The 11567-nt window shown below is 33.0% G+C and overlaps 2 protein-coding genes across 2 annotated transcripts in view; one reads left to right on the forward strand and one right to left on the reverse strand.

Moving 5' to 3' along the window:
• Positions 1–5635: 5635 nt before the first annotated feature.
• On the forward strand, positions 5636–7639 carry LOC113237502. Its single transcript, XM_026474001.1, has 2 exons — positions 5636–5804; positions 5880–7639. The coding sequence occupies exons 1-2, from the start codon at positions 5791–5793 to the stop codon at positions 6436–6438; spliced, it is 573 nt and encodes a 190-aa protein (XP_026329786.1). The 5' UTR covers positions 5636–5790; the 3' UTR covers positions 6439–7639.
• A 66-nt stretch (positions 7640–7705) lies between these two features.
• LOC113237405 (neuferricin homolog) overlaps positions 7706–11567 on the reverse strand; it is a 5065-nt gene continuing 1203 nt past the window's right edge. The window contains exons 2-4 of the mRNA XM_026473849.1: positions 10890–11033; positions 9779–9965; positions 7706–8910 (exon numbers count right to left, since the gene is read on the reverse strand). Of these exons, the coding sequence (XP_026329634.1) occupies positions 8739–8910; positions 9779–9965; positions 10890–11033 (503 nt within the window). The 3' untranslated portion in view covers positions 7706–8738. The remainder of the gene's footprint in view (positions 8911–9778; positions 9966–10889; positions 11034–11567) is intronic.

The raw sequence follows: 11567 nt of genomic DNA on the forward strand, positions 1-11567 counted from the left end.
TGTCGCTCCATTTCGATATTTTTCCGTCATTTTGTATATTTTTTGTTAGGAAATTATTATGTATCTCTTTTATAAGATGAGGTGGATCATATATTACTACCAGATCTTGGCCACTTAATGAGATGACTGAATCTGAAAAAAAAAATGATATTTTATTTTTATTATGAATTTCATGATGTTTTTATTACCAATATCTTCATATATTTTTGTGAAAACACTCCAACAGTTTGTTATGTTAAATGTAGTTTAGTGGTACAACTGTCGCCCCGGCAAGGCAAGTATTGAATATTGTTTAATCATACATATAGAGCACAACAATCCATAGTTAAGATGAAGGAAACTCGGTTTTTGTATGTTGAAAAATTCGAATTCAAGTTGTTTTTGTAAATGGTAATGAAAATTTTATATACGGTTAGTGAAGTATAGGGTCCGCAACGCGATTGACTAAGCTTTGTTCGATAAATAAAAATCACCCAGAATCTGAAAACTCTTAATTTTTTCCATGGAAAATCAATTTAATTCCAATATTATTTAGACATATTTCAATGATTTTTTCTTGTGTATTCCGTTGTAAATACATTAAATGTCATTCCGCCGTTAACGCAACCACGATACCACTTCGTCTTAAGAATATAATTGTTAACTTTTTGTTATTTGTATTCTTTGATTGGTTTTATTGATGACACTGTTTCATTCTGTTTAAAGAGCTGTTTCTGTAGTTTTGTTTCGATATTTACTACATATTATTTTCATTCTCGTACTACCTTACATTATATTTAGGACAAGATGAAAACATTCAATGGTTATGAGAAAATATTTTCTATGGACTTTATGTCGAATTCAAGTTGTTTTTGTAATTGGTAAAGAAAATTTTATATACAGTTAATGAAGTATAGGGTTCGCAATGCAATTGACTTAGCTTTGTTCGATAAATAAAAGTCACCCAGAATTTGAAAACTCATAATTTTTTCGACAAAACAAACCATTCTTCCAGAATTTTTATAACCCCATTGTTATTAGTTTCCCAGTCAGACAAAAGATAAAACATTTATTTATTGTTTATTTCTATCTTTAAGTTCTGGGTATTTCATAATAATGGGTAACAATAATGGATTGAGTAGGTACGCCAGATGTTAACTTTGATGCTGCCGCCATCGGCGGAGGCTTGTGTTGTAAGATAACACTTTAATTTTTTTAAAGAAAAACATCATAAAACTTTTTTCGGTTGGGGCGGTTTAGAAGTGATAAGAACAAAAGAATGAAATTATGGACGTGTTGTTTCTTTGTATGTTTACTTTGGTTTTTTTTAATATGTGTGTGTAAGCAAATAATAATACAACTGGTTGCTAGATTAATCTCGATTTTTTAATAATTAACAAATATTATCAGCATTCCTTTCATAAAATTAAATTACTGGTAGGCGTATGAGGATTATGCGAACTACAGACTAAATAAAGCGTAATCTCTATTTTAACTTAGGGAGGGGCACTGTAGACAACTTATGTAGAAAGATATGGGACTGTGTTGTTTAACTGTTATACTATACCACGTAAAGATTTTTTTCTCAAATTTTACTATTTTTCTCATACAATTTTCTGCTAGTAAAATGCAAAACTAAATAAATACCTATATGTAGTACTTAGTTTCAAAACTTACCAAAAGGTCCACCTGATTGCATTTGATCTCGTTTCGTATCTTCGAGAAGACTCTTCATGGTCGATTGAAATGCTGTGCCCTGGTCAGATATTAGTGCGACAGGTAGCAGTCCAGCGTCAACTACTGCTGCCACTATCTCTTTGATTATAACTTTTAACTGGTCGTGCTTAGTGGCACCTTTACAGAAATAAAATGCAATCGGCTGTTGCCATTTGTATACAGCGCCCCGAACCATAAATGCCAGCACATGGTCAGCAAACTGGCTAGTAATTTGTTTTTAATTCCACAAACCCGTTAACACTATCTCTTGCTCTACAGTACGTAAGTCCAGGTTGCAGAGAAATTTCATCAAAAATGATGGAGAAATATCTCTGTTTTTCACTCCAGTTGGTCGTCTGGAATAAACAAAATATTGATATAAAAATTGGAATTACATAATGATGTAATCAATTTTATAAATCATAATTCAATCCAACATTTACTCTTGCACAGTGTCAGTACCCTTACCTTACTTTACTTTATGATTTATTTTACATTACTTTATGCTATGTACTCCAGACTTTGGTATGATAATTGAAATAAATAATAAATATCTTGAGACAATTGACTAATGTCCACCGTTACTAGTCGTAAACTAAGTAAAGCTAGGTACTATGGGCGCAGACAACAGATATAAATATAAATTACTTCCACGACTCACATCATAACAGGATCCGATCCAGTGACCTATAGCTTCATAGTCCGGATTACTAACATAAAAAAAAATTAAGTAATCCAGCCGTCTTCGCTAACAAAGATAAAATGTAAGATAGTTTAAAAATAGATTTACCTCTTGTTTTATCGTGTCAAAGATTTGTTTATTTATTCCAGGAAGAACTTTCAACATCTTTTTTTTAGACGGCAAAAAATATTCTTTCTAAGAACTTGTTACATTTTGGGCTCTGTTTGAGAATTGATAAAGCAATAATTTTTTCTTCGTTTGAAAATCTTCGTCCTTTAATTTACTTTGCATATTGCTTGATTTGCATCCAAAATATTTTTTTGCAACTGGCCTCATTTTGGAAGTTAATTTATTCAAAACATCTCATTTTGCTCTTTTATTCAAAACTAACTGCTTCTTGGACAGTCGACATATTTTATAATTTCTTCTACATTTAGGTGTCAGGGTATTCATACCGTGAAACAAACGTTTTCTAATATTTTTGTTTCGTTTGGGAGTCGAGGGTCCAATTTCCCTGGTAAATACACTTTCCGACTCTGAAATTAAAAAAATTAAAGTAAATAAACGGTTAGTTTGTATAAAAAGCCGTAGTAGCCTAATGATTAGAGGAGGCTAAAAATCATTTCACCAAATGAATTAAAAATAATAACATACCTTTGACACGCGTTCCTCGTGGTCTGCTCTCCATCTGTGAAGTGTTAGGTGAGACCGGACAAATTTGCACCAAACCTGTAATGCAAATGATCAATGACTCAACTCCATTTAATATCTTTTTCAGCACTGAGAACGTTCAATCTTCAGGCTAAAGAAGTACCTAATCAATGGACAAGTAAAATCACGTGATTTTATGAATAAGGATTCAGTTTCAATTTTCAACGTTTCTGTAGAGAAATTCAAATAAAGAATTATGATTATTATTCAGAAGTCAGCTTCACACATTACAAACCGACAATTTTATTTATCAGGTTATCATCGCCGTAATTAAGGAGATAAATCTTTTCAATATTATATACTTCACATACATAATTAAATGACAAAAATTAAATCATACAATAATTAATATTTTGCAGTACACTGTATAAAGAGTTTATTATAATATAACTCTGACCAAGGGAGTGCTATTGGGTTTGTTTATGAGCTTCCCTATGAGTATTATATAGTTACAATAGGGTGTACTTAAGCTTCTTTAGAACAAGAAATAAATATTTTATACTGCAGATGAGCCAGATAATTGAAAATAGTTACCTGTGGCTGCCATTTGCAGAAAATTTTCAATGGGCATAAAAGCACGGGTAGTAGTCGGTTTTTCATGCACCAAATCTGAAATGAAAAAGTGTAAGTTCAAAACACAAATCCTTGTTATGTATAATTCATAAATAACGTCACTTATGTTTAAGGTTCACATCACATGGTTAGTCAGATTTTGCAAATTTGACATAAACTATATTTGATACAAGTAACTGTCTAAAGATGTTAGTACCGAAACTTACCTGCAGACTTATAATATGAATGGTCTTCATGTTGTTTTTTGGTGTAGCAGTGTTCATTCGTCACATCCACTGAAAAATTATTAATGTCTTTTTAACTCATGGCAAGTATTATAATTGAAGATTAATTTTGCACACATAATGCATGTTGTCTGCAATTTACAATAAGGACTGAGGTAACAACAATATCAATAGAATTACTTTGACCAGTGGTTTTAGGAAAATTTAAAGAATTGGGGCCCCGTACAAAGCCCGGAATGTTAATTTGTGACTCCAGTAGTCACTTGATTTTTTTAATATATTAATTTTAAAGCAATGATAAACAGATCAAATAATTATTATTACAACAAATAACTAGCTTAATTTAAGCTTGGATTGAAAATTGTTTTTAACCAGAATAAAACATTTATATACTGTAATCAAAAACAATTTCCCAAACTACATCTTCGTACATTTAGGTAAAAGAATGTAAACAAAACATAAAAGAGGTTATTTATGAGGACAGCATTTGATGTCCGACAGAACTTTAACATTTTAAAATAATTTAGTGGATTACTTAAGTAACTACATTGAATTAACAAGCACTAACTTTTCATTCTTTCGAGTATAAAACACATTTATTTAATTTAAAACCATTTAAATAATGTTAAATAAATATTTTATTCTCTTACAGTAAATTGTGACTTAAAAAATACCGAATTTCTCAGAAGTTAACATATAACGACTAAATTAGAAAGTATTATTCTTATTACGAAAATATTATTTTTGATTTTTGAAACTGAATTTGTTCCTATTTCCTGTTTTGTGTCGTTTCTTTGTATTTGTGTTATCATATTGTTTGTCGCGGGTTTATACTTCAATATTGTAAAGAGCAATTATTAATTACACTTTTTTCGATAGCTCTTGTTCATTTACATTCTTTTAATTACCTAAAACTACAGAGCTTTAGATTAAGAACAGATAACATGCTACAAGTTATGACTAATAAACAAATAAAATGTAAAACAGATTTTAGTACATTTGGCAAAGTACAAGTTTATTGAGTTTCGTACCCACGACTAACGTACTGTTAATTAACGGTAATAATTAAGTTAATTCATTAATTAAGATTTAATGACGGCATTAGCGAGCAGCGAATTAGCATAAATATGTTAGAGTAAAGTATGTACTTACCAATGTTTTCGGAAACTTCTGCAGGCAAGCCACTTGTTATTTCGTTTTCCGAAAATAAAGTTGGATAAGCACCATAACGTAAACGCAATGTGGCAGTAATGACCCTCTTTTCAAAATGTTTATTACAAACACATATCCTACGTAGTCTCTGTAAATTATGGCTGCGAAGTTGAATACTACCAATGCATTGTAACCACTTTTGGAGTCCTATCTCAGATGTGGGAAACCGATGCAATTTGACATCCTGTCGTTTACTCGCACAGTTTTATATACAACACTTTTTATACATGGGGATAATTACCACACGGCACACCAAATTACTGGTTTAGCTGAGAGGATAAGGACGGATAGAAATTAACGATACTTCACTCGATCAAGGATAAACTAGTAATGAAGTCATAGACAACTATATACCATAATGAAATCATAATAAACCAGAGTTAAAATGTCGATGTCAAAGACAAAAATAAATGGCAGCGACGGCCATATTGAATAATTAAAAAAAAGAAAGTCATGTTCTAATTCACTCCTCCAATGGGATAAGGCCCAAAAATCTTCTATGAAGATTACCCGCCGTGCGTTTCGTTTTTTCGCTCGTTCCTCGTTCGTCCAACCAGTTTGTGCGTCCAACGGATACTAAGTTTATAGATCTCAGAGTAGTTAGTTTGCGATAAAAGAAAAGTAAGAATCCAACAGCTTTCATGTTTTTGTAATAAAAATAAAACCTTAACACTGAGCTTTTCACTCTTTATTATGGAACAGTCGAAGTAAGTTCATTTTCTTACAATACACCGTTGCTGTAAGTTGTTGTTTATGTTATGACCAAGAACTTATAATTACAGAATGGATACGGAGTTACCTAATAGAATGGCTCAATTAGACATAATGGAAGTTGAGGAACTAAATCTGAATTCATCCGACGAGAAAGTGGATTTCCCAGATTTGTCAAAAAGAGTATTGCGAAAACGCAAATCACTAGCTCCTGAAATCAGTAAGCCAACTAATCGTCGAGTTAATATGAAGCCCCGCAAGCATACACTGCCTGAGAGCAGTAATCGCAAACAAATTGAGGCTTTATATCTCAACAAAAATGTAAAAACTTTGTCACAAACTTTAGAGACCATTTACGAAGAGCCTAAGACTGAAGAAAATTCTAGGAATGAGAATCTTATAGGTGGTAGGAAAGTGAAGAGACTCTTAACGTTCCAGTTAGGCAGCCAGTATACAAAAGAAAAAATTAAGAAGCGCAGAGCAAAAATTAAAAAGTTACTTGGGAACAAGTCATTTTTGAACAGAAAAAAAATCCCAATGCAAGTATTTTTAGAAACAATTGAATGCTTAGAGTTAGATGAGGTAGTTAAGACTGAAACAAGTACAGAAACAAGTGAGAAATTAATTTAATGACATGCTTTTTTACCTATGGTATTATTAATTGCTTTGTGTGGAGATTGTGAATGGAATCAATGTTCTGATGTGAATTTATTGTAATAATATGTTAATTCTTTATCTGCTCCTTTCTTTTTATGGCATAGGGGAGAAAATACAATAACCTGATGAAAATAATTTATTGGTAGATAAATTGATTGTATAAAATTAGTCTGTCTTTTTTGAAGACGGAGTAAAACAACATTTGGAAGGTTTCATAAAATTTTAAATAGTCATGTAGTTGTTGTCAAAAGTTTTATCAATAGATTGTGTAAGGTATAATTTTGCCAAAAATGCCTGAATTATCAAAGTTATGAGGTTCTGATGATTACTAATTGCGTTATTGCTTTCTTAATTCTCATTTTGACAGCTGGCCTACTAGTATCGAAATAAATTTTTACTCATATACATTTCAATAAGCACAGGCACATTTAATTGTCTATATTGAATTAATATGACAATCTTTAAACTATGTCTCCTCCTTATATTGTTAATAGAAATAGTTGTGTATGCATTTATAAATTTACAAAAATTGACAATTCAGATTAACCTGTGCCCAGCAGTTGAACAAATAAAGGACTGATGATGATTAAAATAAAACAAGTTCAATTAATTGTTTATTGCGTAAGCGTAACCAACAGTCTGTTGATAGTCGGTAGAATGTTTATTGACTGCAATCGCTGTCTGCTTACAACACTTTTGTGCAATGAACTGTCATTTTATTCCATCTTCAAAAAATACACTACAGCTGAGGTCAAAATAGGAAACCAGTAACAGCTAAAAACATTATAAATTATAGCATATCTGCATATATTTTGCTTTCAACTATTTAGTATTGATTTATTGAACAAAGATGTATTTACATATAAATAAGTATATAATAAAATTCACATACATGTACCCTGTCAGAGGTTAATTTTGCATGCACTGACACAACTATACCTAATGGTTATCTATTTGATCCCTGCAAATATGTATAATATAACATCACATACAAAGGGGATAATAAATAGTACAAAAAAAAACTTATCAACAGTCTTAAAAATGTTCATTACGAAAGATTCTATATTATACATTGAGTTACAAATAAATGGACGACGGGTCTAATACAAAAACCACGAAAAAAATGTCCCAAGTCAACCTATTTAAACATAGTGACATGTAAAGGAATATGAAAAAGCTAAAACGTTGAATTTAAATTGTAATGTCATCGCAGTACTGTCTAATTTTGCTTGCTTCGCTGTCAGTCGAACAAACGAAGACTAAAACGTGAATGACGCTCTGTATACGATTTTAACGCCCTATAAGTTCGGACACCCGGTTCGGACCCGACGTCCATATAATTGTAAGTCAATGATGTTATATGTTTAAAATGCCAAAATGGAATGTTCTACAAAATTTATCACAACATATTGATCCTGCATTTATGACTATAGACCGATGATTACCCAAGTAATCTCAGTCCCCAATAATCTATAATTACGAACAATAATAGTTTATACTCATAATATAAAAAAAAGTTGAAGACTGGAGTAAATGCAGGTGCATGAGAGTGGATACCATTAGATAGTTTATGACCAAAATTTTGGCTTTCCATAAACAGATTAGTTAAGATTATCTATACATATATTTTTTAAGTTCTTCACTACACAGTTGAACTTATCAAAGTGATTATAGAAAGACAAATGGAATTGGCATGTGGTCTATGATACAAAAAGTTTGTGTGACCTCTACCATGAACTTTTGCTCAAAATTAATTCACTTACTAAACTTCTCTACTAATAATACTTTGTCCAGCAACAAAATAAAGTTTTTGCCAATAAAGTTTATTATGTGGATTTTTCAATATTTTTGGATAGTTGACAATTAGTTAATGTTTAATTTCGCTCCGCTTCAAGAGGAGTCAGCCTTCCAGCTCGGAAAGTTTTGCATATCCTATGCCATAATAAATACAAAAAAAAAAAATCCTTCTAGACCAAATCCTTGTTTTAGCCAGAATTCAATGTCTCTCTATTTCATAGTTACAATATATGCTTGAAAATATCAAAAACATTATTTGAATTTGTGAGAGACTTATATGTAAAACAGATTTCCATGAAATGAAAAATTGATTTGTCAGACCCTGGACTCTGTGAATCGGTTGTTATAATTATAATGGTAATAACAACAGATCAAATTCCTAACAGCATAAAATATTGTAATGGAAAATCCAGAAAAGTTAAAATTACAACAGTAATACAAATTGCTTTTTAGCATATCTTCTGTATTACACTACACTAATTACTTTCTAAAACACATGAGGTAGAAAAAGGTGTGCAATTATCGTATTCGTTTAGCAAAGCTGAAGAATGGTCATGCTCAAGGTCCACACAAGCACAGCGAGGTCGCTTCTCACCAGGAGTATAGAGCTGACGAGGTACACCCACCCAACTTCTTGCAATACCACCGCTGTAAGTGTAAAATTGTGTAAGGATGAGAGACATTTAGCCACTAAGGAATTGTGTTTATTACACAACTTGCTTACCATCACATGTGATTGAAGGCAAGTTTTTGGTTTGACTTCCAATAATTTGTAATTTTTAAGTTTATGGAATGTCACGATTTTTTACCACTATGATATTAAATTATTTTTGTGAGATTACTCCATAAACCACTGCCATAAACTCACGTACTCTCCGTGAAGAAATTGATTTTCTGCCGCCAAGCAGTAATGTGAGCATTACTGCGTTCCGGTTCTGAAGGGTAAAAGTGCTTGCTGGTGAAATTACAGGCACATGGGACTTCAACTTATGTCTAATGGTGATGGACTCAGAGGCAGTGCACCTCAGATCTTTGCGATTAAAAGCTCTGGAGTGGCACTACAACTGTTATGGACAGGCATGTCGTTTACCATCAGGCGCACGACTTGTTTGTCCCATCACACAGTACCATAAAAAATAAAAAAATAGATTGCTCACAGATGACGGTAAGGCAAAAAATCGTTATAAAACAAAGATCTGCAACAAGCACATAGAAAATATTTGTAAGGTCCGCTAGTTTAGCGGTAGTTCGCTAGTTTAGCGGTAGTTCGCTAGTTTAGCGGTAGTCCGCTAGTAGCGTTCCGTGGCTAGCGGGATCGAAGGATTTTTTCTTAGTGTTCGATTTTTGCACTAATAATTCCAATATTTTTTTAAATAGAACAGTAAAAAAAAAGAAATAGGCATGAATATTAAAAATAAAATCGAATCCCAATTAGTTACAGTCAAAAGTATGACAAGCTTGACACATAAGATTTAAGAATGACCAATGTGTCAAGCTTGATGTGCTCTTTAATTACCTCGTCTTAGTACACCAGACTCTGCTACCTTGGTCAGCACTCCACTCCATATTGCATGGAGGATATTTTAATTCATCTTGCTTGGCCATTTCCTTCTCAATCTTGCACTTCTCTAATCTTAGATCTAGTTCATTGGAATATTCAGTTGGTTTGCCATCATCATTGTAATACCTTCCAACAAGAACTCCTGCAAAATTGCATTATTAATCATATTCAGACACATTTGGAACGTGAAACAGATAGCGGGTGCGGGTCGGGCCGGGACCGCGGCTGGTCATAATGCCCTATTAAGACTAGTGAGCATTCTAATACCATTCCTGTCCAATGACAGGGCTCTCTACAGTGTTTGGCATTGTAGGCCGATATCAGGGCTTTTGAATGCTCAAGACCCTTTGGCTCTGTAGCCACGCTTCTCGGGAGAGATGTATGCTCTCATTTAGCAGTGTGCTTTGCCAGACTGTATGCTATTCCTATGAAGGGTTCGGATGCAATAAAGGTTTCCCTAGCACCAGCCTTTGCCAGTGCAAGTAGAGCTGCTTGACTATCCGAGTTTATGTAATTATACTTGTCAACATAGCCTCTCTCCAGGTTCAAATCCGCACAAGTAATTATGGCGTACACTTCGGCCTGAAAGATAGAGGAGAGTCCTCCCACGTTCAGCTTGTAGCTGAGCCTGAGTCTCACGCCGTGTATACCACATCCTACGTTGGATCCCATCTCAGATCCATCGGTATACCATAGAAGGCTATCATCCTTCCAGGTGAGACTGTTAATTTCCCAGTCTTCCCTAATTTTAAAATTTTGCTTGGTCTTGGGCTGATCTCAAGGTCTGGAGCAGCCATCTACTCCTTAACCTAGTGGTAAGCCTGTACATGCTGGTACTGGCCTCAGGTTCAGCAATGCATTTAGGGCCGCCTCAGGTGTGGAGTACATGGTTACCATCGCTAGCAAGCACGCGATATATGTAGACTGCCTTATATATGTAACTCCAAGCAACAGAGGCATATTATAAAAACTAGAGGGATTTTTTATAATTAATGAAAGTATTATGTTTTCCAGCTACCAAAAACAGAAACAAAAGGTGTTAAATAAATGTATGTGTTAAACCTACCAACATATTTATATTTTGATCTAAAAGTATGTTCCCAATCCTGTAGTGAGGACAATTGATTGCATGTGAGGTCCAATACATGATCCTTGTTGTTGCTCTCATCTTGGAAGTTGCCTGTGATAAAGGATCTTGAACCATCTTTGCCTGGAATATTCAAACCGTTTTGTAAATGAATAAAGCCCCATACTGATTTTCAGTTTTAGGAAACAAAACTTTAAGAAAATAGCTCTTGAAAATTGTGAGAAATTAAGTAATTTATCAACCTAAATACAACACTACATCCAATTTATTTTGTTAACTTTTTTATTAAGCTACAAGGCCATTATTTTATTGATTTTAAATCTATCTATACAGGAACAAATAAGCTTTGTACAACAGTGTTGTTTTTAAATGGTACAGTATGCGGAATCCAAAACCATAATAGATACAAGGAAACTGTCTTAGGAAGCATTAAGTCTTTTTTATTTGTGAAAATAATTTTGACATGGTTGATTTTTGGTGAAGCGTGAGTTGACCACAAAAATTAATAAAGTTGATCAAAATTTTTTCAGTGCTAATCAACTCACTTTCATGACGGGATCATTTCATTGTGAGAGACAAAAATATCAGGACAGTTCAAGTTGATCAAATGTCTTAATCATAGTAGATACAAGGAAACTGTCTAAGGAAGCATTAAGT

Source organism: Hyposmocoma kahamanoa, unplaced genomic scaffold (assembly GCF_003589595.1).
Source record: "Hyposmocoma kahamanoa isolate Upper Pololo Valley unplaced genomic scaffold, ASM358959v1 93, whole genome shotgun sequence".
In the NCBI taxonomy this organism is placed as follows: domain Eukaryota; kingdom Metazoa; phylum Arthropoda; class Insecta; order Lepidoptera; family Cosmopterigidae; genus Hyposmocoma; species Hyposmocoma kahamanoa.